Raw genomic sequence first — 23,962 nt, forward strand, 5'->3', positions numbered from 1 at the left:
GTTTCTTTGGTTGTGCTGTTTTCATAAATTCTAAGAGCATAGGACTCTGATTCCATTCATTTTCTGGAGCCCCTAACCAAGCCAAAAGGAAGTCAGAAGGAAGTTTATTATTGGCTGCAGATGCAACTTGGGACAGTTCCTTAAAGGGAAGTAGATAACAGAAGCAGAGATGACAAGACCTTAAGAATGAACACAGCGTTCTAACCAGCCAAATTATCATAGAAATGGCCAGATGGAGCCCAGCCAGAATAGAGGATGAGACGAAAATGTCCATGCTAAAACAAAGGGCACCATATTAACACCAGGCCAGACTGGCATTACAGGAAAAGAACTTGCCCTTGGATTTGGACCCATAATCACAAAGAATGAAAAGTCACATTGACTCATGAAGGCCCATGCTACAAGGAAAAGAGATGTGAGGGAAATATTTATCCATTCTAAAAATGAACTGTACATATCATAAAAACTATCTGATAAATGTAACATGTAGTCTACACTTAGGGAGCACCTGGGGTGTGTTAATGGTTTTTGTGTATTTATCCAGCTCGTTTGTCTTCTCTGAGCCTCAGACTTTGAATAGTCAGTTGCCTCTCAGAATTATCTTTTCTGATGACCCTCAGACATTTCAAACTCAATGGAGTCAAAGCTGAACTTTTTAACTTTTTCTCAAAAGCAATTCCCTTTCGTCTATTCTCTGTTTGCCCATGAATGAAACTTACGGGGCATGTTAGGGTAGTCTTCCTCCCTACCCTCCCACGGTACCAAGCCCTGAAGAGTCTACCTCATACATCTCTCTGAAATCCATTCCTTTCTATACTTAGTACAGGTCCTCAGATGACTCCCATATAGAGATTGAATAACCTCGTGTTTGGCTTTTCGCTATCAGGCTCAATCCCCTTCGATCTATCTTCCTCTCCACCACCAGTGTTGTTCCCCTGAAGATTAAATCTCATGTCTGTACCTGCTTAAAACCTCTGGATGGCTGTCAGCTAAAAGATAATATTCAAAGAATTCTAGAAAAGAATAAAAGTAATAGCTATTTTTGAGTACTTATTATGTACCAGAATAAATGCTTTGTGAGATTAACTCCTTAATTTTCACAAAACACGACAAGTTATGGTAAACTACTTTTAGGACCCCAAATGCACCGTGATTTGCCATATTTCATTTGGGTTGCCCTTTGCCCTGAATACCATTCACACATAATTAACCAGTCCTTCAAGACTGAGCTGTCCAGTGCCCTTCCATGGTGGCTCTCTGGCCTTCTCCACCCCCAAACAATTAAATAAGTGCTCTTTCTTTGTGTTGCTTTAAACTTGTGTATGCGCACTTAATTCTTTGTGTTCATTAGTATTTAGAAGACACGAGCTGTGTCTAATTTTGGATGAATTTGCAAAAATTAAAAATATTTAGCAAGGGGGCACCTGGGTGACTCGGTCGGTGACTCTTGGTTTCCACTCAGGTATGATCCCATGGTTTTGTGAGTTCAAGCCCTGCATTAGGCTCTGCGCTGACAGTGGGGAACCTACTTGAGATTCTCTCTCTCCCTCTCTCTGCCCCTCCCCCACTCACACTATCTCTGTCTCTCTAAGAAATGAATAAACAAAATTTAAAAAGACATATTTAGCAGTAGTGTTTAAAACTTTTTTGAGCCCATGGGCTTTTGCAACAGCATGCCTGTGGGAACATGTTCACCTTTTGGTAGTTATAACCTAGGAGAATTTTAGTCTGAACACAAGGTGTTTTCTACCCCTGATGTAAAACCGGGGTCAGCAACTACGGCCTTTAAGCCAAATCCAGCCCTTTTCAGTATATACAGTGATATTGGAGCACCACCACATCCGTTTGTGTATGTGTTGTCGACGCTGCTTTCTCAGTACAACAGGGCTGAGCCATTGCTACAGAAACTGTCTGGCCTGCTATGCCAAAGATACTCTCCAGCCTTTTATAGAGAAAATATGCTGGTGCATAATGTACAAGACCAAGGGACTAGATTGGGAATGTACTCACTCCATTACAATATTCATGCCTGCAGGCATGCATTCAGGTAAGCCTTAGAATATACAGATCTTTGTCAGTTTTCACAATGTTAACTTATTTTATTGTTCTTTAGCTGCTTTTCCTTAAAGTGCATCAACTGGTGAAAATATCCTGTAAATTCTGGGTTATAGCAAAATGGTTCTATTACAGTCATAATATGACCAAAAAAGCCCCTTGCAAAAAAAAAAAAATATATATATATATATATATATATTCAACAGCGCTATTGTTTTTCGTGATGGTTTCTGAAACCAGCTTTTTCCCTATACATGCTGGTAGTGTGGTTCTAAAAGAGATTGTTCTAGGCAAAGGAGCACCCATTTCCTGCCAGCCTCTCCTAAACCCTCTCTGGGCTTCACCTTCTTCCTCTAGAAGCAAGATGGAATATATGATCTTAGAATATGTGACCTTACAGCTCAGTGACATCAGATTCTGTGTCCATTACTTCTTAGTTGAACATACCTGATATTCTAGCCTTAGCAATTGACCTGTTAGACTCATTAACTCACTTATGTTTGTTTTATTAAATATCAGGTCCTATCGAAATGAGTTTATTGTATGTTGGTGATATTTCATGTGTCTAAGATGGGCTGTTGATGGCATTGCAGATATTTTCCTTTTTCATAATGATCTGTTCTTTTTCACAGAATTATGTTCGAGTCGTAGAGGTTTGGTGGGATGAATATAAGGACTACTTCTATGCCAGTCGTCCTGAATCAAAGGCATTAGCATATGGGGATATATCTGAGCTGAAAAAATTTCGAGAGGATCACAACTGCAAAAGTTTCAAGTGGTTCATGGAAGAAATAGCTTACGACATAACTTCACACTACCCTTTGCCACCCAAAAATGTCGACTGGGGAGAAGTAAGTACCATCCAGTATTCAGATCTCAAAAACTGTGTTTGGAGACTGAGTGTGGGAGAAGGCAGAGAAAGATGGAAATGTGTGAGTGAGAGAGAAAAATTCTTGGAGAAAAGTTTCTCTAAAAACTGTCCGGTAACCTCTCCTACCTTCCCACCAGCCTTCACACCTCCCCTGAGCACCTGACCACGGCGTCCCCTGCTCTCAGCTGGTGGACTTCAGCTCTCCACCTGGGCCACTGTCCACTCCCTGCCCCTCATTCCGACTCCTTTGCCTGACTTATTCCTACTTACCCTATTGCTCGCAATTTAGAGACCACCAGTTCTGAAAAGCCTTTCTTATTCTTCCCCACTCTGTCAGAAAAACTGAGTTCTGGATCTTTCCATGGGTTCTCATAACACTCAAAATTGCCTCTCAGTCAGTCTTTCGACCCAGGACCTGGTTCACTATCATGTTCCAATGGACTAACACAGAGACCCCCCTCTAAACAACAGGCACTCAAACAATGCTTGTCAAATGAATCAATGGATTAATGGTAACTGAACATAAATAAGGTCAGGCCAAGGCATTGATGGGTGTTGTCATTTCTTTGTTTCTTCAAACTTGCCTCTGTAATCTCATTTCTCATGTCCCCCCACCCATGAGCCTTATGCTGCTGCCTCATGGGTATATTAAACATGCCATGAACTTTCAAACTTATGTATCATTGCTTAATTAAGAACTCAACAAATAGTGGTCAAGGGCCTGCTATGTACCAGTCACTCTTTTAGACATAAGACAGGCAGGTCCCTTTCATCAGGTCTCTCCCCTTGGGGGAAAAAAAGACAACAGGTAAACAAGATAATGGCAGATGGTAGTAAGGCCCTCAGAGGAAATAAACAGGTAATGGTCAAGAAGATTTAGGGATAGATTAAGGAAGCCTTCTTTGAGGAGGTGACATTTAATCTGAGATCTGAATGATCAACCAGAGAGCCAGGAGAGAGTGCTCCAAGTAAAGAAAATGGTGAGGTTGAAGACTCTGAGTCAGGAAATGCTTTGCCTTAATGATAATCAGAAAAGAGGAGATTAATGAGGACGGAGGCCTTTATCCCATGGATGTAGAAAGCCGTGGGAGGGTTTTAAGCAGTTAATATAAGTTGATGTACTTATCATCAACTTGCTTTTTAATCACCCTGCTGTGAGAATTTAGAGTAGAAACGAGGATGCCAATTAGGAAACTAGTAGGGTAGTTCTGGTAAGAAGTGATGGTGGCTGAGACCAGGATGTCCAAAATGGAACGGAGACAAGCAGACCAGCATAAGCCACATGATTCATCTGGAGGCAGATCGCTGACGGACGGGTATGTGAAGGATATGGGCCAAGATGACCAGTTTTGTTTTTTATTTGAATAGCTGATTAGGTGGCAGCTGAGATTGGGATGCTGATGGAGGGGATGAGGGGAAAGTGTGGGGGAATAGCAAGTTCTTTGTTGGCGTTCTGATTGTGGGAAGTGCCTGCTGGATGCCCAGGTGCGGCTGTCAAGTAGATAATAGACCATGTGATATTAAAGCCCAGAAGAGAGGCAGTGTACCTTTGGAGCCATCAGCGGGTAGATTGTTTCATGAAACTGAATGAACTCACCTAGGGAGAAAACAAGGATGGATAAAAGAAGATGGGATCCATCCCTAAGGGATCTCGACATTTAGAGTTTGGGAAGAAAAGAAACCAACACCTATGCTGTGCTCATCTTGGTTTAATACCTCCCTCCCTATACTCTTATTTCACCTCTGTGTTCTATTATAGCACATATAGCGATCGTGTTACCTTCGCAGTGAGAATCTGCCTGCTGGCCCACCAAACGGCCTTAACCCCACCTTTAACTTGCTCTTTTTCTTTTCCCCCAAGGCACTTACTGCTTCCAGACATGTTTGCTAACGTTTTTTGCTTATAGTCTCTTTCCCGCCATAGAATGTAAGTTCACTGGGGCGAGGACCTTTTATCTGTTTTGTTCACTGGCGTATCAGAGCCTGCCACATGCGTGCCACGGCGCTCACTGAATATTTGATGAACAGATAAAGACATGAGTGAATAGATAGATGAAATTTTCTGTTCTCCCTTTATAAGCTCACCCCCAAATATATCTCCACTTTATCCTTTATCCCCACTCTGGCCCCTGTTCCTTACACCTCGCTTCTCAGCCTTCCCTCCACATTGCAGGGTAAACCCCTACCCGTTTAAACCCCATGTCTCCTTGAGACAGTCTTTAGAGTCCTCCAGGCAGGGCGAGAGGCTCCCCTTTCCACACGCCCAACCCTCCATCCCGATTGTCGCTTAGCCCTCAGTCTCTCACAAACATGAGGGTCCTGGACCATGACTTGATTCATCTCCTTGTATCTTCTAAAGCCCTCATCGTCATAGGGGCTCAGTCAGTATTTGCTAACTGAAAGAGTAAACTTTTTTTAAACATTGTATCCAAATAATATAGTCATTTATAATTGAGATACAAATATATAGTATTTCCAAGAAAGGGGAAAGGTGATTGTTACACAAAATGTGCATTTCAAAGATGATCCCCTGTGTTTGCTTCTCTCCTGTGTTATTCACAGTCTGGGAAAAGTCTCACTGCCTGGCCCATTTGCCATAGTCTTTGCCCCCTTAGGCCCCTTGGACACAGCTGCCCGAGTTGCCGCAGAACCATTTGGAAGAGTTCCCTTACGTATTCACTTATGGTCTAGACGTCTAGGGCCAGTGTCTGTTACCACTGAGGTAATAGGTACCTGTACTCTATTTGCTTCTCACCCATGCAAATCATCATGAATCTGGAATTGTATGTAATGATATTTTTTTAATTTTCGTTCTTCTGTGGTATCTTATCAAAATCTAGAGACCAGCGCCCATAGTTGGGATAGGCCCCATTCAGTGTTGACTTCAAGCCCATAAACGATTTCAGAGAGGAGTGGTATGCTGTAACCTCTGAAAGACTGACAGCACCGTCAAAACCTGACATGACACACGCCCAGAGGTCCACTGTGAACTGCGGTGTCTAGCATGAAACCCTCTTACTCTGAAGCTAGAGCGCGTGACAGCCTAACCCATTGCCGGCCCTTTGGCTCTTTGTTCATTTTTGTAGATCAGAGGCCTCGAAACTGTTTACTGCATTGATAGCATGGGGAAAACAAACGGAGGCTTTGTTGAACTAGGACCCTGCCACCGGATGGGAGGGAATCAGGTAACTAACCATATTTCTATGTTTTTATAGGTCTGCTGCATTGGAGCAGATAGTCTTACTGATCACAGGGTTTAGTTTGCTTTTTAACTTGATAATTTTGTTTGGGTCAAGTAAAACATTCTGTAAAAAAAAAAAAAAAAAACTGACAGTTCCAGGACATTTCTTTAGATGAGGAAGATGATAGCAGTATTGGTTTTCACATAAGCAGTCCGAATCTAGAATTTATGTCTGATGTAAGAGATTAAAATATATTCCTGTGTGAGGATAGAATTATGTAAGCCAAGCTCTCTGAACCATTTTATTTGCAAACATTGTTCCGTATTGCACATTTTCCCATAATAAGCTGTTACTGCCAGTAAGTATATTTCAGTAATATATTTTATTTCCTTATATGGGTATTGTTCTTGTCTCTGATTTAAACTGTGAACGTCATCAGCTCTGTTTCTACTTTTTATCTGCTCACATTGTTGGTACATAATAAATATGTGTTAATGACCCATTCTATAAGAAGCTAAAGAACATAATCCTTTAGGTGTTAATAGGAGTCTTCACTAATATCAAAATGAATATAGTTCTGATCTCTGGACTTATAATTCTGAACATACATAAAAATTATAGGAAAGTAAGATAGTCACTGAATTTAACTTTAAGTTTCTTTCTTTTTTTTAAATTTTAAATAATGTATATCAGGGCACCTGGCTGGCTTACTCAGTGCAGTGTGAGACTCTTGATCTCGGGGTTGTGAGTTTGAGCCCCACACTGGTTGTAGAGATTACTTAAAAGTATGATATTTAGGGACGCCTAGGTGGCCCAGTCGGTTAAGTGTCCGACTTCAGCTCAAGTCATGATCTCACAGTCCATGGGTTTGAGCCCTGTGTCAGGCTCTGTGCTGACAGCTCAGAGCCTGGAGCCTGCTTCAGATTCTGTGTCTCCTTCTCTCTTTGCCCCTCCCCTGCTCGTTCTCTGTCTCTGTCTCTCAAAAATAAAAAATAAAGACATAAAAAAAATTTTTTTTAAGTGTAATCTTTAAAATAAAATAATGTATGTCAGAAGAGAAGGTGGCTCTGTTACTTTCTTTCTTTTTTTTAATAGCTTTTTCGAATCAACGAAGCTAATCAACTCATGCAATATGACCAGTGTTTGACAAAGGGGCCTGATGGGTCAAAAATTATGATTACACACTGTAACCTAAATGAATTTAAAGAATGGCAGTACTTCAAGGTATGGCGCATTTCAACTCTTGAAATAATAATATTTGTGATTTCATTTTAATAACATCTACCATATGGAATTTAGACGTATAAGCCTTAAAACCTGCATTCAAATTGACTTACATTTCCCTCTAGTTAGTCATTCGTTTTCCTGAGCATTGAGTGACGCCTTGTCTCCTGGTATAATGTTGGCCTGTAATGAGGTCACAGAATGTCCACAAAGACCCACTGCTAATTTCAGTAACACGGGAAAATTCTGTTCTGTGGGGCGATGATCACCATTGTTCTAATATCAAAATCTTATTTTTTAAATTTCAAGGAGTCATTCATTAAAGTAAAATTATTTAAAAAGTTATATATATTACTAAAATTATATGTGTATAATTTTTTAAATATTACATTTATATTTCATGTTGTCCAGCAGGTGGAGATAGAGACAAACAAATAACACTTGGAAATCTGTGCCTTCCAACCTCCTTATCAGTGTTTGCTAAACACAACGGGATAAATATTGCCTGTTGCTTGCTTTAAAGGTCATGTTTAGTTATTCGCTGACGCTGCAGGGGCAGTTTTTCTATTTCAGCTGTGAATAGTCAAAGCTCCTTGCCAAGTTGAAGATTCCAACATATGCATGGATTTATGTATAATTTTCAGTGTCTAGACTTGACTAAATCAGTGTATTGTGAAACACAGAGTTGGGAAAGCTGCCCCAAACTGAAAGAACTTGGCACCTCTGAACTTTATGTACTCATTTAGTAGTTGCTATCATACCTTGTCTGTCATGCGAGGCGTTATTTGCTACGTAGTGACAGTATTATGACCCCACTTAATATTCCCAGTTATCATCATTCACAGATAATTACCATGAAGTGGTAAGAATGTGTCAGTTGCTGGGGTTTTTTTTCTTATAACAAGTCAGGAAGGAGACCATTAACATAAATCCTGAAGAACAGGGCATTTTACTTCCGTAACAGAGCATTTATTTCCACAAAGAGAAATAATAGCAATAAATGATAGGGTATTCGTAAAATGGTGTTAGTAAAAAGTAAAAGAAGGCTATAGCAGACCAGAAACTACCATCCAGAAGTAGTTTAATGGATAACAAGTGGAATGCAGATATTTTAGATATTTTAAAGGCCACAGCACTGAATATACATTTGTGCATCAGACATTACTAAATAATCCCTGGGGCCTGGTGATGTGGTGACTTCAAAACGTAGCAAAAGCACATCATACTATAATGGCAGAAAAGGAAAAAATGCAGAAATGAAAATAAGTAAAATGCAATAGGTTAACAAAGGAGAGATTAATAGGAGGAATTATTTCTGGTGAGTTTCATATAGGAAGTATTATTGTTCCAGGTTTTGAGATATAAAAAGGCTTTTCATGGAGGATAAATAAGAAAACTGGGTGAACAAAGGCATGGAATAAAAATGTATAGAAAACTCTGGGGATCATGTTCAGTTTGGTATCCCTACATTGTAATGCATGTGAAAGAACACTGAACTTCACTTTGTGCCTTTTGAAAAGTGAAGGACTTTATTTGAGGAAACAGGGATAGGAAACGGATACTTTCAGGAAAATAATTCTAGAAATAATTGTGTGAAGTATGGACTGATAAGCAGATCAGTTCAGTCAGCAGTTCTCAAACTTTCCAGTCTCTAGATTCTCTCTACTCTTGAAAATTATTGAGGACCCCCTCACACACACACAATTGATTTTATTTATCTAGGTTAAAACTAACAGTATTTTCTAAATTGCAAATTAAACCTGAGAAATTTGTATGTATTTGTGTTGTATTTGTATGTATGTATTCACTCACGTAAAAGTAATAATAACCCTACTACATATTAATATAAGTAACGTTTTCAACGACAAATTAGTTTTTCAAAAAAAGTGAGAAGAATGGCATTGTTTTATAGTTCTTCAAGTCCCTTTAAATATGTGGCTTAATAGAAGACAGCTGGATTTTCATATTGTTTCTGCATTCAGTTTGATGTGATAATGTTGTTTTTGTTGAAGTGTATATGAGGAAAATCAGCTTCAAACATGCGACTGGAGAAGAGAGGGTTAATTTAATAGGCTTTTCATATCATTGTAGCTGTTCTTTGATGCTACCCCACAACTAGATAAGTGGTAGTTTCTTAAAAATTATTTGCAGTGTAGACTCTGAAACCATCAGTGAACGTTTTGCCCTGTATTACATTAAAATCCATTTTACCCATGTCTGTTTTTGTAATATCATGCATTGCTTCTTTGGAAAATATTGGTTCGCCAGGCTACGTGGGTCTTCCATATGTTGACACATTTTATCAGACAACATCAAAAAAATCACAGATATAACCATTTATTTTATGGTAAAGCTGTCAAGTTCATAGTGGTGGGTACAAGTTTTCCACAACTCTAGTTTTTGCTTAAAACCTCAAATTCTGTCATTAGCAACAAATACTGTCAGGTGTGTCATTGTTTTTTAAGTGACAGACCTACCTCATTTTCCAGAAAATATCTACCAGTCCCAAGTTTGAATACTCGTAGTTTGTCTAGAATTATCCTTTCAGGTCAAAATGACATGACATGAAAAGAGCAGCTGATTTGATGCTCAGGTCAAACAAGTATACACGTATTTTCCTTTTCCTTGTACTTCACTATAGGGAAGTGCTTTATGCCTATTGTCCATTTCAGAATATTTTTGAAAGTATACTCAAGGGTCCAGATTTAGTAAAACTATGTCATTTTACTGTTTCATCATTAGACATCCTTAAGTAACACCAGCATTTTCTTTTTTAGCTGTGGATGTATGGCCATGAATAAGGAGACTACTAGAACACCGTGTCACTGCTTGATTTAAGCTAAGGCCCCAGCACTTTTACCTGCCGTTTCTTTTGTGCATCAGTATGTCAGTGCAGTGAAAAAAGCAAATAGGGTATTTGTTATAAAAATATTTTTGACCTTACAGACCCAATCTTAGATAGTCTAAGGACTATGAGAAGCCCTGAGTTATAATGAAGAAATGTACAATACAGGAGGGCTAAGCTAAGGCATATGCAGTAGGTGTGGGAAAGGATAGATCAGAGAGACTTTGCAAATACTAGTCCTCAATCGGTGCTACAATTTGAATGAAGGGACGTGTGTAGCCTCTGTCCTGAGGACATGAAGGATGGTTTTGTCATTAGCCAGGATGGGAACTGAAGAAGTAAGTTTGTATACCATTGAATTTATGGTACCAGCGGTACATTATGAACTTAACAGTAAAAGGACTTAGAAGACAAAAAATCCAAAGTCTGAGGTATGTTTGGCTTAGGTCTGTCCAATTTGCTCAAACCATCTTCTTGTGAAAGCCAGGTAATGACTTCTTATCATGTCAGTGATATAAAAAAAAAAAAAAAAAATGCACATTTAAAACTCCTTTTTCCTTTGTTTTCCAGAACCTACACAGATTCACTCACATTCCTTCAGGAAAGTGCTTAGATCGCTCAGACGTCCTACATCAAGTGTTCATCTCCAATTGCGACTCCAGTAAAATGACTCAAAAGTGGGAAATGAATAACATCCATAGTGTTTAGAAAGAATAAAAGAAACCAATAACCTACCTACTGACACGTAAATTGATACAGGACTGAAAACCGCCTGAAACCTGCTGCAACTATTATTAAACTCTGTACAGCTCCAAACCCAGAACCTCCTGATCAGTTTGAAGGACGTTGATAAACTGTGATTTTACAATAACATTATCATCTGCAGTTACTGTTTACAAAACTGCTTTTACCTTAAACTTCGTAGATGTTTACATCTTTTTTTGTTTTGTTTTAAGATGATATTGGTAATTTGTGCATTTAGCTCTGGTTTAATTAGAACAGAGTGAAAAGCATTGTTGTCTTCTTTGGGATTACACTCAGGGGTCTGAAAGGCAGTTTGATTTTTTTTTTCTTTAACACACTTGAAAAAAGGTTGGAGTAACCAGACTTTCGTATATAACTTGGTGATTATCAACCTGTTGTGTCTTTATTTAATTTTACATCTTTATGAAGCACTGCCACAGGTTCTTAGCCACGGTGGCCTTCCTTCACAGTCATGCTGCTTTCTTGAAAGGTGAATTTCAACACATTTAGTGCCTCTTTCATTTCTCAGTATATATTTCAAGAGCTTTTGATGAAATTTATAGGTTGGTATTGATGGAATTGTCATCTGTAGGAGGAGTCCTTTTATTACTCAGAAATGAATTTACATGCTACCATTTGCTCTGAAATTGAATGTTGTATAGCTTGAGAAAGAAAAGACAGTCTGGAACGTCCCAAGGCTATTTCATAGGTTGAAGATTGTGTATGGCATTAACTCCCTTCCCTGCTGGCATTCCCAATGCTCTCTGTTGATACTGACTCCCAAGATAGCCAAGAGGGTCTACCAACTAGAGAATTGTCCACTGACATCTGGGATTTACTTTTCCCTAGAACCTGTCACTATAGAAAACTATAAATAATTCTCAGTTTCAAAACCTTGAATTACTGAGGGGGTAACAAAAATAACAAAACACCACTGTAAACACATCAAAGGTTCATTCTGACCAAGGTAGGAATTTCCGAGCCCTTGTTAGATTAAGCCTTACTAAAACTCCTGTGCATTATTAACCTAAGCTGTGCAACCTGTGAAGCTGTGAGTGGATGTTTCATGTATATCTTCATCCAAATGAAATTCCCTACACATCTTTTAAATTAAAAAAAAATCTATTTAAAAATACAGTTCATTAACAAATATGAACTTCTGTTAGGTTATATTTTGGTTCTTTAGTGTTTCTTAATTTTTTTTTTAGGAAGCATATTTCTATTAGTATTTTTCCAGTGAAAAAGAAGACTTGTTTGGATTTAAACATTTATTAAGATAGGACTTACTGTAGGAAAACCAAGTGCAAGTGGTCAATTCAATTCTAATTTCTAAATAGTCTTTTGTTACCCAAAAGATTAAAATGCTACATTGAGTTAAAAAAAAAAAATGGATAAAGTGGGGAATGGCAAGTAAATTAAGCAGTTTTGATCCTGTAATCATGATATCATTTCAATGAAAGGAATTTCACAAACTACTGCCAGAGGGAACTACTTTTAATTACAGCTTTAAAAAGGAAAGAAAAAAATCTACACTTGTTTAGAAGAAAAGCCTACAAATTTTTCTTCCAAGCTTAGCTCTTAAATTTGGAGTCAGAGTTAAACATCCTGAACAGAGTTTTACTTATAATTTTGAACTGTCAATTTGTATTTTGCTACTGATCTGTGATCAACCATTTTAACTTCCATTCACCTCTAGGGATGTTTAAAAAGGAATACATTTATATATGCTGATATCATTGCAAAATAAATCAACTATGAAAAGGAAACGAAGAGAATTGGTACTTCAATTACTTGTGTCTCTGCAGATAGGCTCCGTTTTCCTTGTTGAATAGATTATAACCTTGTTAACTATGCATAGGCCTAAGAAAGGTGGCACATAAACTTTGCATGTAAATTTTAAATGGGTATTTTGTGCAATTCATTAATACTCTATGAAAATGATTCTATATATTGAAATCAGAAACCGTACCAAACATGAAAAACATCAGAAGCTGCTGCCATAGGACTATTTTCTACTGTAGGCTGCTTTGGAAATAATTCCCACATCCTTGCTTTGTAAGTTGATAATATCACTATGCATTTCTACACATTTTATAAATTTGATTTATGCAGATTTTGATACACTGTATGTTTCTGTAGAAATTGTATAAATATTCAAATTTTATTAGGGATAAATTTGAGAAGTTTATGTATATCTTAATTCTGGGTTGCTTGTTTTTTAGGTGAGAAAAAAATAAAATACTGTATTTTAATCGATGGGTTTTTTAGTACTTGTAATCATTTCTAAATCCAAACACTGCATGTTTGAAATAATTATTTTACTGTTTACAAGATATACTAACATGATAGCTAAAATATATACCATAGTTATATGTTAAGTATGTGCTGGATGTTGGTTATAATTCTGCTTAGAATGTGCTTAGAATACACGGAGCTTACCCATCTGTAGGGAGGAAACAAAGGTTTATTTTTGCCTCTGGTTGCATATGTATAGCAATTTTTTTTTTAAGGTCACTTAACCCGACTTTGGCTCAGGTCATGATCTTGCAGTTCATGGGTCCGAGCCCCACTTTGGGCTCTGTGCTGACAGCTCAGAGCCTGGAGCCTACTTCGGATTCTGTGTCTCCCTCTCTCTCTCTGCTCGTCTCCTGCTTGTGCTCTTCTGCTCATGCTCTGTCTCTCTCTCTCAAAAATAAATAAAAAATATTTTTAAAATTAAAAAAAAAATCACTTACCCAATTATAAAAAACAACCCAGCAACATCTATCTTTCCTGGCAGTGTTTTCTTTTATCCGATTGCCTACTGAAAGCAAAAATTTCTTTAAGTCAAAACTCTGCAATCTGACAGATCAAGTGAGTAGACAGAAGTGAAGCCTACCAAAAAATAGGCCATAGGACTTTGTGACAAAACAGGTGACATCTCAAAAGAGGATGTGGCTGCTAACACTCCAGTAAGCCGCAGAATTCATTTGGGAAACTTTCTCTCAATTGGCTTGGCTATTGTCACATCCTCTAATTCTCAGCTGCTATACCAAAGAAATTTGAAAAAGTCACATAGGACCAGACTGGCATTATCAAGAGCTCACTTACTTCTTCAGAAACAGTCTCACAGGGATCTTGGAATATATTTCATTTCTGGACAGAATGTAATTGAAAAAAAAATCCACTTATAATTCAATGAAAAACATAAGTATTTGACCTGAGCCAGATACCTAGTAGGCCAGTCATTTGGGTATGTGAAAATTAATCCATGTGAAAGCAGATTTAAAAAGTACCGAGCACTAGGAAAATGCATATAGTTTATCAGAATCAGTTGGTTGCAGGAAAATGGACAAAAGTCAGAGAATTATTTTTGTGGGTCACTATTCCTGGAATTGAGGTTAAAGGAAGGACTGACTCTAAACTAAATCCAATAACTACTTTGCAATTCTCATTTTTAAGATTTTGAAATGCCCATATTTGACCTCACATCTGAGCAGAGGTGGGATGGGGAGGGTCCCTTATTTTCATAATAGAACGATGTTACGATCTGCTCATTTGAATGAATGTAGTATGCTAACCAGTCTGTTTTGAATCTCTGTTCGACTACAAATTACTCATATGACCTTGGAAAATTATCTGTGCCTCAATTTCCCCATTTGCAAGTGGGGAAAATAATAGTGCCTATTTCATGAAATTTTATTAGGATTGTATGAACATACATAAAGTGCTTCAGACAGTTCCTGGAATATAGTCATCGTAATATAAACATTAGCTATTATTATCTGGTTTCAAAGTCTTAAAATTTGTTTTCAATCAGAAGGCAGCTATACTGAAATGCTACAAAAAGGCTACTCTTGTGTGCCTGTGTTTCATGTAGGACCTAACATTTACACACACTTTACAAATGAAGAAATGAAGCTCATAAATTAAGCTGTTTCTTAAATTGGGAGTAAAATGGTTTATCCATAATTGGAAAAATGATGTCTACCTCACATCCGCATGTAAAATGTAGTTTTCAGTGGTCTAATTTAACCCTTAGATAGAACTAAGTGAATCTTGAAGAATGTTTAGGATAATGTAGTCTTTATATTTAAATGCAATTTCTCAGGGTGCCTGGGTGGCTCAGTCGATTGAGTGTCCAACTTAGGCTCAGGTCATGATCTCACGGTTCATGGGCGTGAACACCGTGTCGGGCTCTGTGCTGACAGCTCAGAGCCTGGAGCCTGCTTTGGATTCTGTGTCTCCCTCTCTCTCTGCCCCTCCCCCCACTTGCACTCTGTCTCTCTCAAAAATAAACATAAAAAATATTTTTAATAAATGACATTTCTTTTGGACTTTTCATATTGGCAAATAAACCCCCAACTGTATTAATGCTTAAACGTAGAAAACAAAACTAAAGCTTTGAGTAGAAACTAGAGCTGAATAGACTTCCATTTCTGGCCAGGACATGTTTTGAGGAATTGGTTAATAGGCAAAGCAGACTGTGATACTCAAGAGAAAGGAAACGTGCAAGGGGAATACTAGGTTTACCATGTCTGTCTGCCTTGGAGAACTTTCATGATCATAGTACAGGAAAGGGGAGCCCAAACAGTGGTGCTATTTCTGAGCTGAAGAGGCAAAGAATAGAGCTGGGCTGCTGAGACAGCTGGAGTTTACAGGGCAGGTTACTGGAGGGGAGTGCACTTGAATACCAGGAGGCTGGTACAGGAGTTTTTATGGCACTGCCATTTACAATGGCAAAACCTCCAAGAACCTAAATATCCTTCAATATTACACAGCAATGAACATGAATGAAGTACCTATAAACAAGTCAGTAGGATAATGTTAAGTGAAAAAGGTAATTTCCACGACATCATCAGCCACTTTTGTAAAATCAAAAGCAACTAAAACATACAGGAAGTCACACGTCTATAAGCGATAGATTAAATAACTTGTCCAAGTTCAAATTTAGTATTGGGAGTCAAGGACATAAGGACATAAAGGCAAGGACATAAACAACTCCAGTATCAGTACCTTCAGAACCATGTGGAAGGAATTTATTTTCCATGGAATGTAGTTTTTCTACCTTGAGTGTCAAAAATCTCAGAACTGGGTTCCTCAAAAAATTTAAAATAGAACTACCCTAAGATCCAGTAATCACATTACTAGGTATTTACCCAAAAAATACAAAAACACTAATTCAAAGGGATACACACACCCCTATATTTATTGCGGCATTATTGACAACAGCCAAGATATGGAAGTAGCCCAAATGTCCACTGATAGATAAAGGGATAAAGATGTGGCACTTATATAATGGAATATTACCCAGCCATAAAAAAGAATGAAATCTTGCCATTTGCAACAACACGGATAGAGCTAGAGAGTACACTGCTAAGCAAAATAAGTCAGAGAAAGACAAATATCATGTGATCTCACTCATATGTGGAATTTAAGAAATAAAACAAGCAAAGGAAAAGAAATGAGAGACAAACCAAGAAACACACTCATAACAAACTGACGATTACCAGAGGAAGGGTGGATAGGGGGATGGGTGAAATAGGGGATGGGAATTAAAGAGTACACTTATCATGATGAAAAAAACAAAAGTGATTTTAAGAATCTCAGAACTGAACCTGATACTCCTAACCATAGCAACTATATTAACCCATACATATATATTGGTATGTATACTTTTAGCTAATATTTATTATTTACTATCTTTTGCCACTGAGTTAGTGTCTTAAATGTATTGCCTCATTTAATACCTCAAAATTTCTTATTTTTTGGATGAGGAAATTGAAAGGTTACATGACTTGTCTGATGTTATCAAACCAGTAAGAAACAGAGACCTATTCAAACTCTAATCCGAGTGCCAAGGATAAGTTTCCCAAGGGTAAGTTCCTCATCGCCTCACTCTTAATTTCCTTCATAACCTTGTCTTTCCCTTTGTCTGTATTTTTTCTTAAGTATTTTTTCTCTATGCACAACATGGGGCTCAAACTCACAACTCCCAAGTCCAGCATCACATCCTCTACCAACTCAGCCAGCCAGGTACCCCCTGTTTGTATTTTAATTTGTCCTTTATATAAGCCATTTCATCTTCATTGGAAAAACGTTAAGAATCAAAGGATAACATAACAAATATAAATGGATTAGTGTTTTATTGTCTTACCTGATGCCCCTAGGCTATTATTTTAGTTTATTTCCATGTCTTCTTGAAGGAAGGAGACTGGATCAGTTGATAAAAAGGTCATTTCCAGTTTTCAAATTTGAAGCTCCACATTGCTTAAAAGTTATTTTTCTTTTAATATGACAATTTTGCTCCTGAACCCACTATTTAATTCCTAGGATGAGGCTCACTGAGGGAAAAGTCTGCACTGTAAGTCCGAAAGAACAGCAGGAACACAATGAAATTCCATTAAGACCTCAGAAGCAATGTCTACATGTACCTTTACGACAGGACAAGAGAGGAGTTTCCAATCAGGGTGAGAAGGGTTTCTTATACAACTATAAAAAACAATGCTCAGCTGGAAGGCATACATAAACCTTTATCAAGCATCCCAACTCAATAGTATTAATAATCTTACATTTACCTATTTTTTTTTTCTGAGAGAGAGAGAGAGAGCATGAGCAGGGGAGGGTCAGAGAGAGGAGACACAGAATCAGAAGCAGGCTCCAGGCTCTGAGCTGTCAGCACAGAGCCCGACGCGGGGCTCGAACCCACGAACCGTGAGATCATGACTTGAGCCGAAGTCAGAAGCTTAACCAACTGAACCACCCAGGGACCCCTTATATTTACCTATTTAATTTACAGAAGTGGCAAACTGTTAGCCCTTCGGTAGACGTTTTCTTTGACCCCGACTGTTGAATATATTACCAACGTATAGGATTCAGATTTCACTTTAAAAAAAGATTTTAGATTTGTTTCCACTTGAAATGCTAGGGTCTTTGGGAATCTTAGACCCATATTTCCATCCAACAACACAGCTAAGCTAAACAGTGGCTGCCCCTTTCATCTTGGGCATTTTGTTTATAAATATTCATAGAAGACCTACTATGTTTCTGGTACAGCATATAGAGCATGATACAAAAATAAAAAATCTTGCCCTCATAGAGCTTACTTTCTTGTATGCTCATCACTTCACCACATCCAGCCCTATTCCCTGTCTATGAGCTATACATCTTTGCATTTCTTGCCATACGTATTCTTTCTCTGAAAATGCCATCGTCTCCAATTGAGGATCTCATGAAAATGAACCCCCATTGTGGTTATTTCTAGAGTGGTCTTCTTTTTAAAAGATTCTATCTTATGCAGGAGCCTAGCAGCTCCTTTATCTTTCTTCTTGCTATTCCCAAAGGAATAAAATAATTGCTGCTTTGTAAAACATTTTTAGTGGCATATGTGGTAACAGTCAGGCTTAAGATAATGCTGTATTTGTGGCAGTATAAGACAAGCTTATGATTTACTACTTACAGTAAATAATGCTGTTAAAAAACAAAATAATTACAAAAAAGCATACTGCCATCTATGGAAAAAGTTTGCAACTGAGTGCATTGATATGTGAGAAACCTTAGGATCTTCTAACCCAAATAAAAGGACCAAAAGTAGTAGCTGCCATCTGGAAAGGGAGATATTTAAGCCCCCAAGTCCTTGACCAAAATAAATTCCTGAAGTATCAAAGATTTAATTAAATAATATTTTAAAGTAAAGCAGATAATTTTTATAATCTTTGAGTGGGAAAGGCCTCCCCACACCACTAAAGAATAAAATTGCCTCCATAAAAATATGTCGTTGGCATAGAGAAAACAAAGTCAAAAGACAAATGACAAAAGAGAGTATTTACAATGCAGGTCACTTTCCTTAATCTTCACAAATTACTTATACAAAGACCAATGAGACAGAAGACCAAAGGACATAAATGGCTCTTAAACATAAAACTATGCTCAACTCATAATAGGAGGTACCATTTTTTATATATCAGAAGAGTCAAGATTAAAAAGTCTGGTAACTGGGGCACCTGGGTGGCTCAGTGGGTTAAGCATCCAACTCCGTTTCAGCTCAGGTCTTGATCTCAGAATTTCGTGAGTTTGAGCTCCACATCAGGCTCTGTGCTGACAGTTAGGAGCCTGCTTTGGATTCTCTCTCCCTCTGCCCCTCCCCTATTCACAGTCTCAGTCTCTCTCAAACTTTAAAAAAAAAGGGGTTTGAGAACTGGTATGTTGCTGAGATGAGGAAAGAGACACTCTAAAACATTCATTGCTACGGCGCATTAGGACAACCTCTTGGGGGCAACTCTGGCAGGCTTTAGTACATTAACAAAACTAAGAGCAGTTTCTAGCATATACCAAGTACAGCTGACCCTTGAACAACTTAGGTTTCACACTGTGTCTACTTACACATGGATTTTTTTTACACAACAGTACCGTAAATGTACTTTACGATTTTTTTATGATTAAAAACCATTTTTTCTCTAGATTACTTTAAGAATGCAATATGAAATATATACAACATACAAAATATTTGTTAATCAACTATATTACCAGTACAGGTTTTGGTTAATAGGCTATTAGTAAAGTTTTTGGAGAGTCAAAAGTCATATGCAGATTTTCGACTGCATTAGGGGCAAAGGTTGGGGTCCATAACCCCCATGTTATTCCAAGGGTCAACTGTACAGGTTTTGGCTATCATAATCAGCAAATCTTAAAATGTACAAGCATTTCTATAAAATTTCTTGAAGTCATGTAGAAACATTCATAGCAATATTGTTCTTTAAAATACGTTCAGGTAACTGATTATACTCTATCCAATGGGATACCATGCAGCTATTAAAAGTGGCAGCTCTGTTGTACTGTACTGATGGAATCTCTAATATGATGAGAATAAGGGACAGAACAATACATACAGAAAGCTTCCATTTGTGTAGCACTTACCTACATATATTTATAGGATTTATTCTTAAATCTCTGTTGAGGGATAAATTATGCATTACTGTGGTTGCCTCTTGGGAGAACCAGATAGTTGGGAATCAAGTAAGGGTATAAACTACCCACTACCTAGTTCTTTTACACATTTTCTATCAAGAGAAAATCTTTTTTAATTAAAAACGGGGTGGAGGGAGTTTTCATAAACACCTCCAGGCAGCAGCAGGCCTGGGATGGTACTTGATTCTTAACCACTATTTCAGTGCTTTCCAACGTAACCACTCCAAGTCACCTAGTCTTCAAAATTTACTGGTTTAGTTTTTCAGAGGGATTTGAAATTCTGATTCACACTTAGAAATATCAAACATGACTCACTCCAAATCCTGAAACTATTCTGGAGCAGTTAATTAAAAGAATGAGTCGTTCACAGCTTAAGACGTGTAATGTGTTTTTATATATAACGAACAGAACCGAAGTAGTCAGAAAAACTCCCAAAAAGATGACAAGAAATCTGATATATCTGCCTCATGGGTCTAATTTACAGATTTAGAAATCCCTAAGAAGAGTCCACCCTATTTCAATTTTAGAAACATCTACTTAACATCTTTATGCATTAGATATTGAATACTTTTAATACTCTCCTTTTTAATATTAAAATGCTGTGGAGTATTGGTAATTGAATTTTTGACTATTTTAAAACTTGACAGGTAACCAGGATTGTCAGATTTAACTATTTAATAGGTTTGTTCTGTGACCACTTGGCCAACAGGTCAACTTTCATTGAAGCCTCTGATTAACTACTAAAAATAGCTATCCAAATTCAAATAGAAGCAACTGTTCCCTCAAATGAGCATTTCTCAAATAACTGCTTTTCTCAGTAAATATAAATACTAGGAAATTTAGTCATAACAGATCACAATAACCACCCTGAATGCTTTGTCAGGTCACCCAAAATTCTAAAGCTTAATAAGACCATGCGAATTTTGAAGACAGCTCAAAATTCATTCTGGTAATCTACGTTGAACTAGCTCATAACAGAAAGCTTATAATGAGTTCTTTTTTTAATTCATGTGTTTTTAGGTATGGACTCCCTATGCTAGCTCCTCTGCCTCATATTAAAGTTTCCCTAAAGACAGTCTCAGTTTAAAAAAAAAAACAAAAAACCCCAAGGGACAAGTTAGCTAATAAATAAATAGCAATGTCAAGAACAAAACTTAACTCATTTTGTAAAACTGCACCAAATTTAGAAGTTCACTAAATTCCAGCTGTTTTTTAAAAACACTTTGTAAATCGGAATATGGGCATGTTTAACTTTCTTTGAAACAAATATTTCACTAAATCAATGTGTTTAAGAACTATTAGTCAGAAATACAAGAAGAGTCAACATGGTTCCAGACCGTAAGTAGTTTTTAAAGAGAAAAACTAGCATATTAAGACGAAGACAACAAAATAATATACATAATTTTATTACAAAAATTTTTTAAAAAAACAAAACGCAAAATTCTAGAAAAACCCAAAATTTACTATTGATACTAATTCCTACAAGTTTGCTGTGCTACAATACACAGGTCAAGAAATTAAGAAAACCATTAAATATTTAGAAACATTCAACATCAGAAGCTTTAAAATCTAACTGTATGTAGTAGCTCCTCAAAAAGCTACAACCTGCATTTTTAAAAAAGTATTTTCTCTACAAAGAATCTTATCAGCTATACAAAAATCTGTACAGTTTTTATACTGAAGCTAATATTGAGCTGCACTTGAATTCACATTCTTAGCAAAACAATTGCCTGAGCACACACGCACACTCCACACATATCATTACAGGATAGCCATTTATTCTTCATCCTCCTCCTCTTCCTCATCATCTTCGTCTTCTTCCTCCTCTTCCTCTTCCTCCTCATCCTCTGGTTCATTCTTCTTCTTTGAACCTGTAGGCCTGCCAGGGCCCTTCTTTCCCGCTTCACTTTTGCCCTTGGCGCGATATGCAGCAATATCCTGAAATATTGTCAAGAAAATAAAATCAGCATCCGGTGTCATTACTCAACTGTGAAAACCACTAAGCTGTAAACAATCGAAGACTATTGACCAATAACCCTGATGACTGTCTAAAAAGGTAGTCAGAGTCCAACTCGATTGAGAGCATTTGTTCCCTCCAGGCTTCAGAAGGCTAATGATGTAAAACGATGGGGTTATACAACCTGTCAGAACTTTCACTACCAATATCCATTTAAAACCTCACATTGCCTGGCCCCACTCACACCTCAGATACATCTACATAAAACAACATATTTGTTCCTCTTTCTTAAAACTAAAAAGACTTAGAACTACAAACGAGTCCATATGCAGAAATCTACCAATGCTACAAACACTGGTTTCAGTTAAAAGAAAAGAAGTTTCCATTAGTTTATGTTAAGTGTATCATTTTCACTAGACGTTCTCCAAATGTAGCTGACAATCACAAACACAAGACTAGCTAACCGTCCTAAGTCTACAGCTCATACCTATTTCTAACATCCTTATTTAGAAAATATCTAAGCTTAACCTTGGCTTTAAAAAGGTTAAGAACGTACCTTTTCATACTTCTCCTTTAGCTTGGCCGCCTTCTGTTCATACGGTTGTTTATCTTTGGCTGACTGTTCAGACCACATTTCACCCAATTTTTTTGCAGTATCCCCAATGGATAAGCCAGGGTGCTCACTTTTGATCTTTGGGCGATGTTCAGAACAAAACAGGAAGAAAGCAGACCTAAAAGGAAGCAACAGTTAATAAACTGAATGGAAAAGTAAAGGGGCAATGGGACTGATTCGAAAACCAACTTACGGAGGCCTTTTAGGAGCATTGGGATCTTTTTTCTTTCCTTTCTTGTCACCTTTGGGAGGAACGTAATTTTTCATCTCCCTGTCATAGCGAGCTTTGTCACTTTTTGCCATATCCTCGAATTTCGACTTTTCCTTCGCAGACATGGTCTACGGGCACGAGAGGAGCAAAGTACAGCAAAACCGTAAGCTACGTACATCGGAAAAAAGTTCGAGATCATCCTGAAGGGCCACATTTTCCTGACTAGGCAGCGTTCTACTTTTAGCAGTCTTAGAAGTAAACAAAAACCTAAAACAATCCGCCCGAAACGCTACGTGAAATACCCGGGCGAGTCGCCCCCGTGGGCAAGGTGACAAGTGACCTACCTGCCTAAGGCCCTCCCCAAGAACACAACACCTGAAAAGCCCTTAGCTCGGTCCGCGCTCCGGCCTCACCTTCCATCTCTCGGAACATTTCTTGGAGAACTCGGCGAAATTGACCGAAGAGTCCGGGTGCTTCTTCTTGTGCTCCTCCCGGCAGGTCTGCACGAAGAAGGCGTACGAGGACATCTTGCCCCGCGGCTTGTTGGGGTCTCCTTTACCCATGGTGACGGCCGGCGTCTACGCGGCGGGGAGAAGGGCGGTGGGCGGACGCCGGCGGGGCTCGGCTTCCCGCCCAAACACGCGCCCGCCCCCCTCTCGCGAGGAAGGCGCCCGGCTCCCCCGCCAGCCCGCCCCGGGCGGCCGCCTCCGCGCACACAAGCCCTCCTCCCGGCCCCGGCCCGAGCTGCCCCGGCCGCTGTCCGCGCGCAGGCACCGCGTCTCTTCCCAAGGCCCGAAACACCGCCGCCGCCCGCCGCCAGCCGCCCGCCGCCCGCCCGGGCCCAGGGCTGAGGGAGGGAACGCCGGCGAAATCCCCCCCCCCTTCCCGACAGAAATGCTCCCCGGGCTTCCACGTCGCCGGCCCCACTCGAAGGAGTGTCGCCTCGCGACCGACGTCCAAAAAAAACCCGATTGAAACCAGGCTCGGACGAGCTTCCCGCCCGCCCGCCCTCCACAGCCCCCAGCCCTCACCCCAGGTTCCGCTCGCCGGGTCGAACCCCAAGAGCCACAGCACCCGGCCCAGCTAAAAGGGTATGAGGAAAGGGGGAACGGCAGGCCCACGGACGCGAAGGGGCTGAAGGGGATTCTTGCCTGGTGGGAGCTTTTCCTCAGAGTCCCGCGGAGGGGCCGGATCCAACCGAGACGCTTCCTTCCTAGGGCTCCGGCGTGAACTGGTTTATCGCTAACGCAATCCCCAGCCTCTTGTTTTGCAGAGTTCTCCGCGCCACGGTAACTTGACGAGCCGGGCCACAGG

General features: G+C 38.9%; 2 protein-coding genes across 3 annotated transcripts in view; one reads left to right on the top strand and one right to left on the bottom strand.

Annotated features, from left to right (window-relative positions):
* The window catches only part of GALNT7 (polypeptide N-acetylgalactosaminyltransferase 7), a 144,298-nt gene extending 131,121 nt beyond the window's left edge, over positions 1-13,177 (top strand). For both annotated transcript variants that reach the window (XM_039243234.1, XM_039243233.1), the window contains exons 9-12: positions 2,688-2,906; positions 6,013-6,111; positions 7,204-7,332; positions 10,748-13,177. In XM_039243234.1, the coding sequence (XP_039099165.1) occupies positions 2,688-2,906; positions 6,013-6,111; positions 7,204-7,332; positions 10,748-10,885 (585 nt within the window). In that variant the 3' untranslated portion in view covers positions 10,886-13,177. The remainder of the gene's footprint in view (positions 1-2,687; positions 2,907-6,012; positions 6,112-7,203; positions 7,333-10,747) is intronic.
* Positions 13,178-21,308: 8,131 nt separating this feature from the next.
* On the bottom strand, positions 21,309-23,900 carry HMGB2 (high mobility group box 2). Its single transcript, XM_039243236.1, has 5 exons — positions 23,800-23,900; positions 23,062-23,226; positions 22,631-22,776; positions 22,381-22,555; positions 21,309-21,805 (listed from the first exon to the last, which is right to left on the bottom strand). The coding sequence occupies exons 2-5, from the start codon at positions 23,209-23,211 to the stop codon at positions 21,644-21,646; spliced, it is 633 nt and encodes a 210-aa protein (XP_039099167.1). The 5' UTR covers positions 23,212-23,226; positions 23,800-23,900; the 3' UTR covers positions 21,309-21,643.
* Between the last annotated feature and the right edge of the window lie 62 nt (positions 23,901-23,962).

The sequence above is a fragment of the Hyaena hyaena genome, unplaced genomic scaffold (genome assembly GCF_003009895.1).
Source record: "Hyaena hyaena isolate Hyena2069 unplaced genomic scaffold, ASM300989v1 scaffold_226, whole genome shotgun sequence".
Classification (NCBI taxonomy): Eukaryota; Metazoa; Chordata; class Mammalia; order Carnivora; family Hyaenidae; genus Hyaena; species Hyaena hyaena.

Excerpts from the sequence above, each read along its gene's own strand:
- HMGB2 (XM_039243236.1), bottom strand. The coding sequence starts at position 23,211 with ATGGGTAAAGGAGACCCCAACAAGCCGCGGGGCAAGATGTCCTCGTAC. Across the intron at positions 22,556-22,630 it reads AATGCTCCTAAAAGGCCTCC|GTCTGCTTTCTTCCTGTTTT; the intron begins GTAAGTTGGTTT and ends GCTTCCTTTTAG. Across the intron at positions 21,806-22,380 it reads TAAAGGAGAAGTATGAAAAG|GATATTGCTGCATATCGCGC; the intron begins GTACGTTCTTAA and ends ACAATATTTCAG.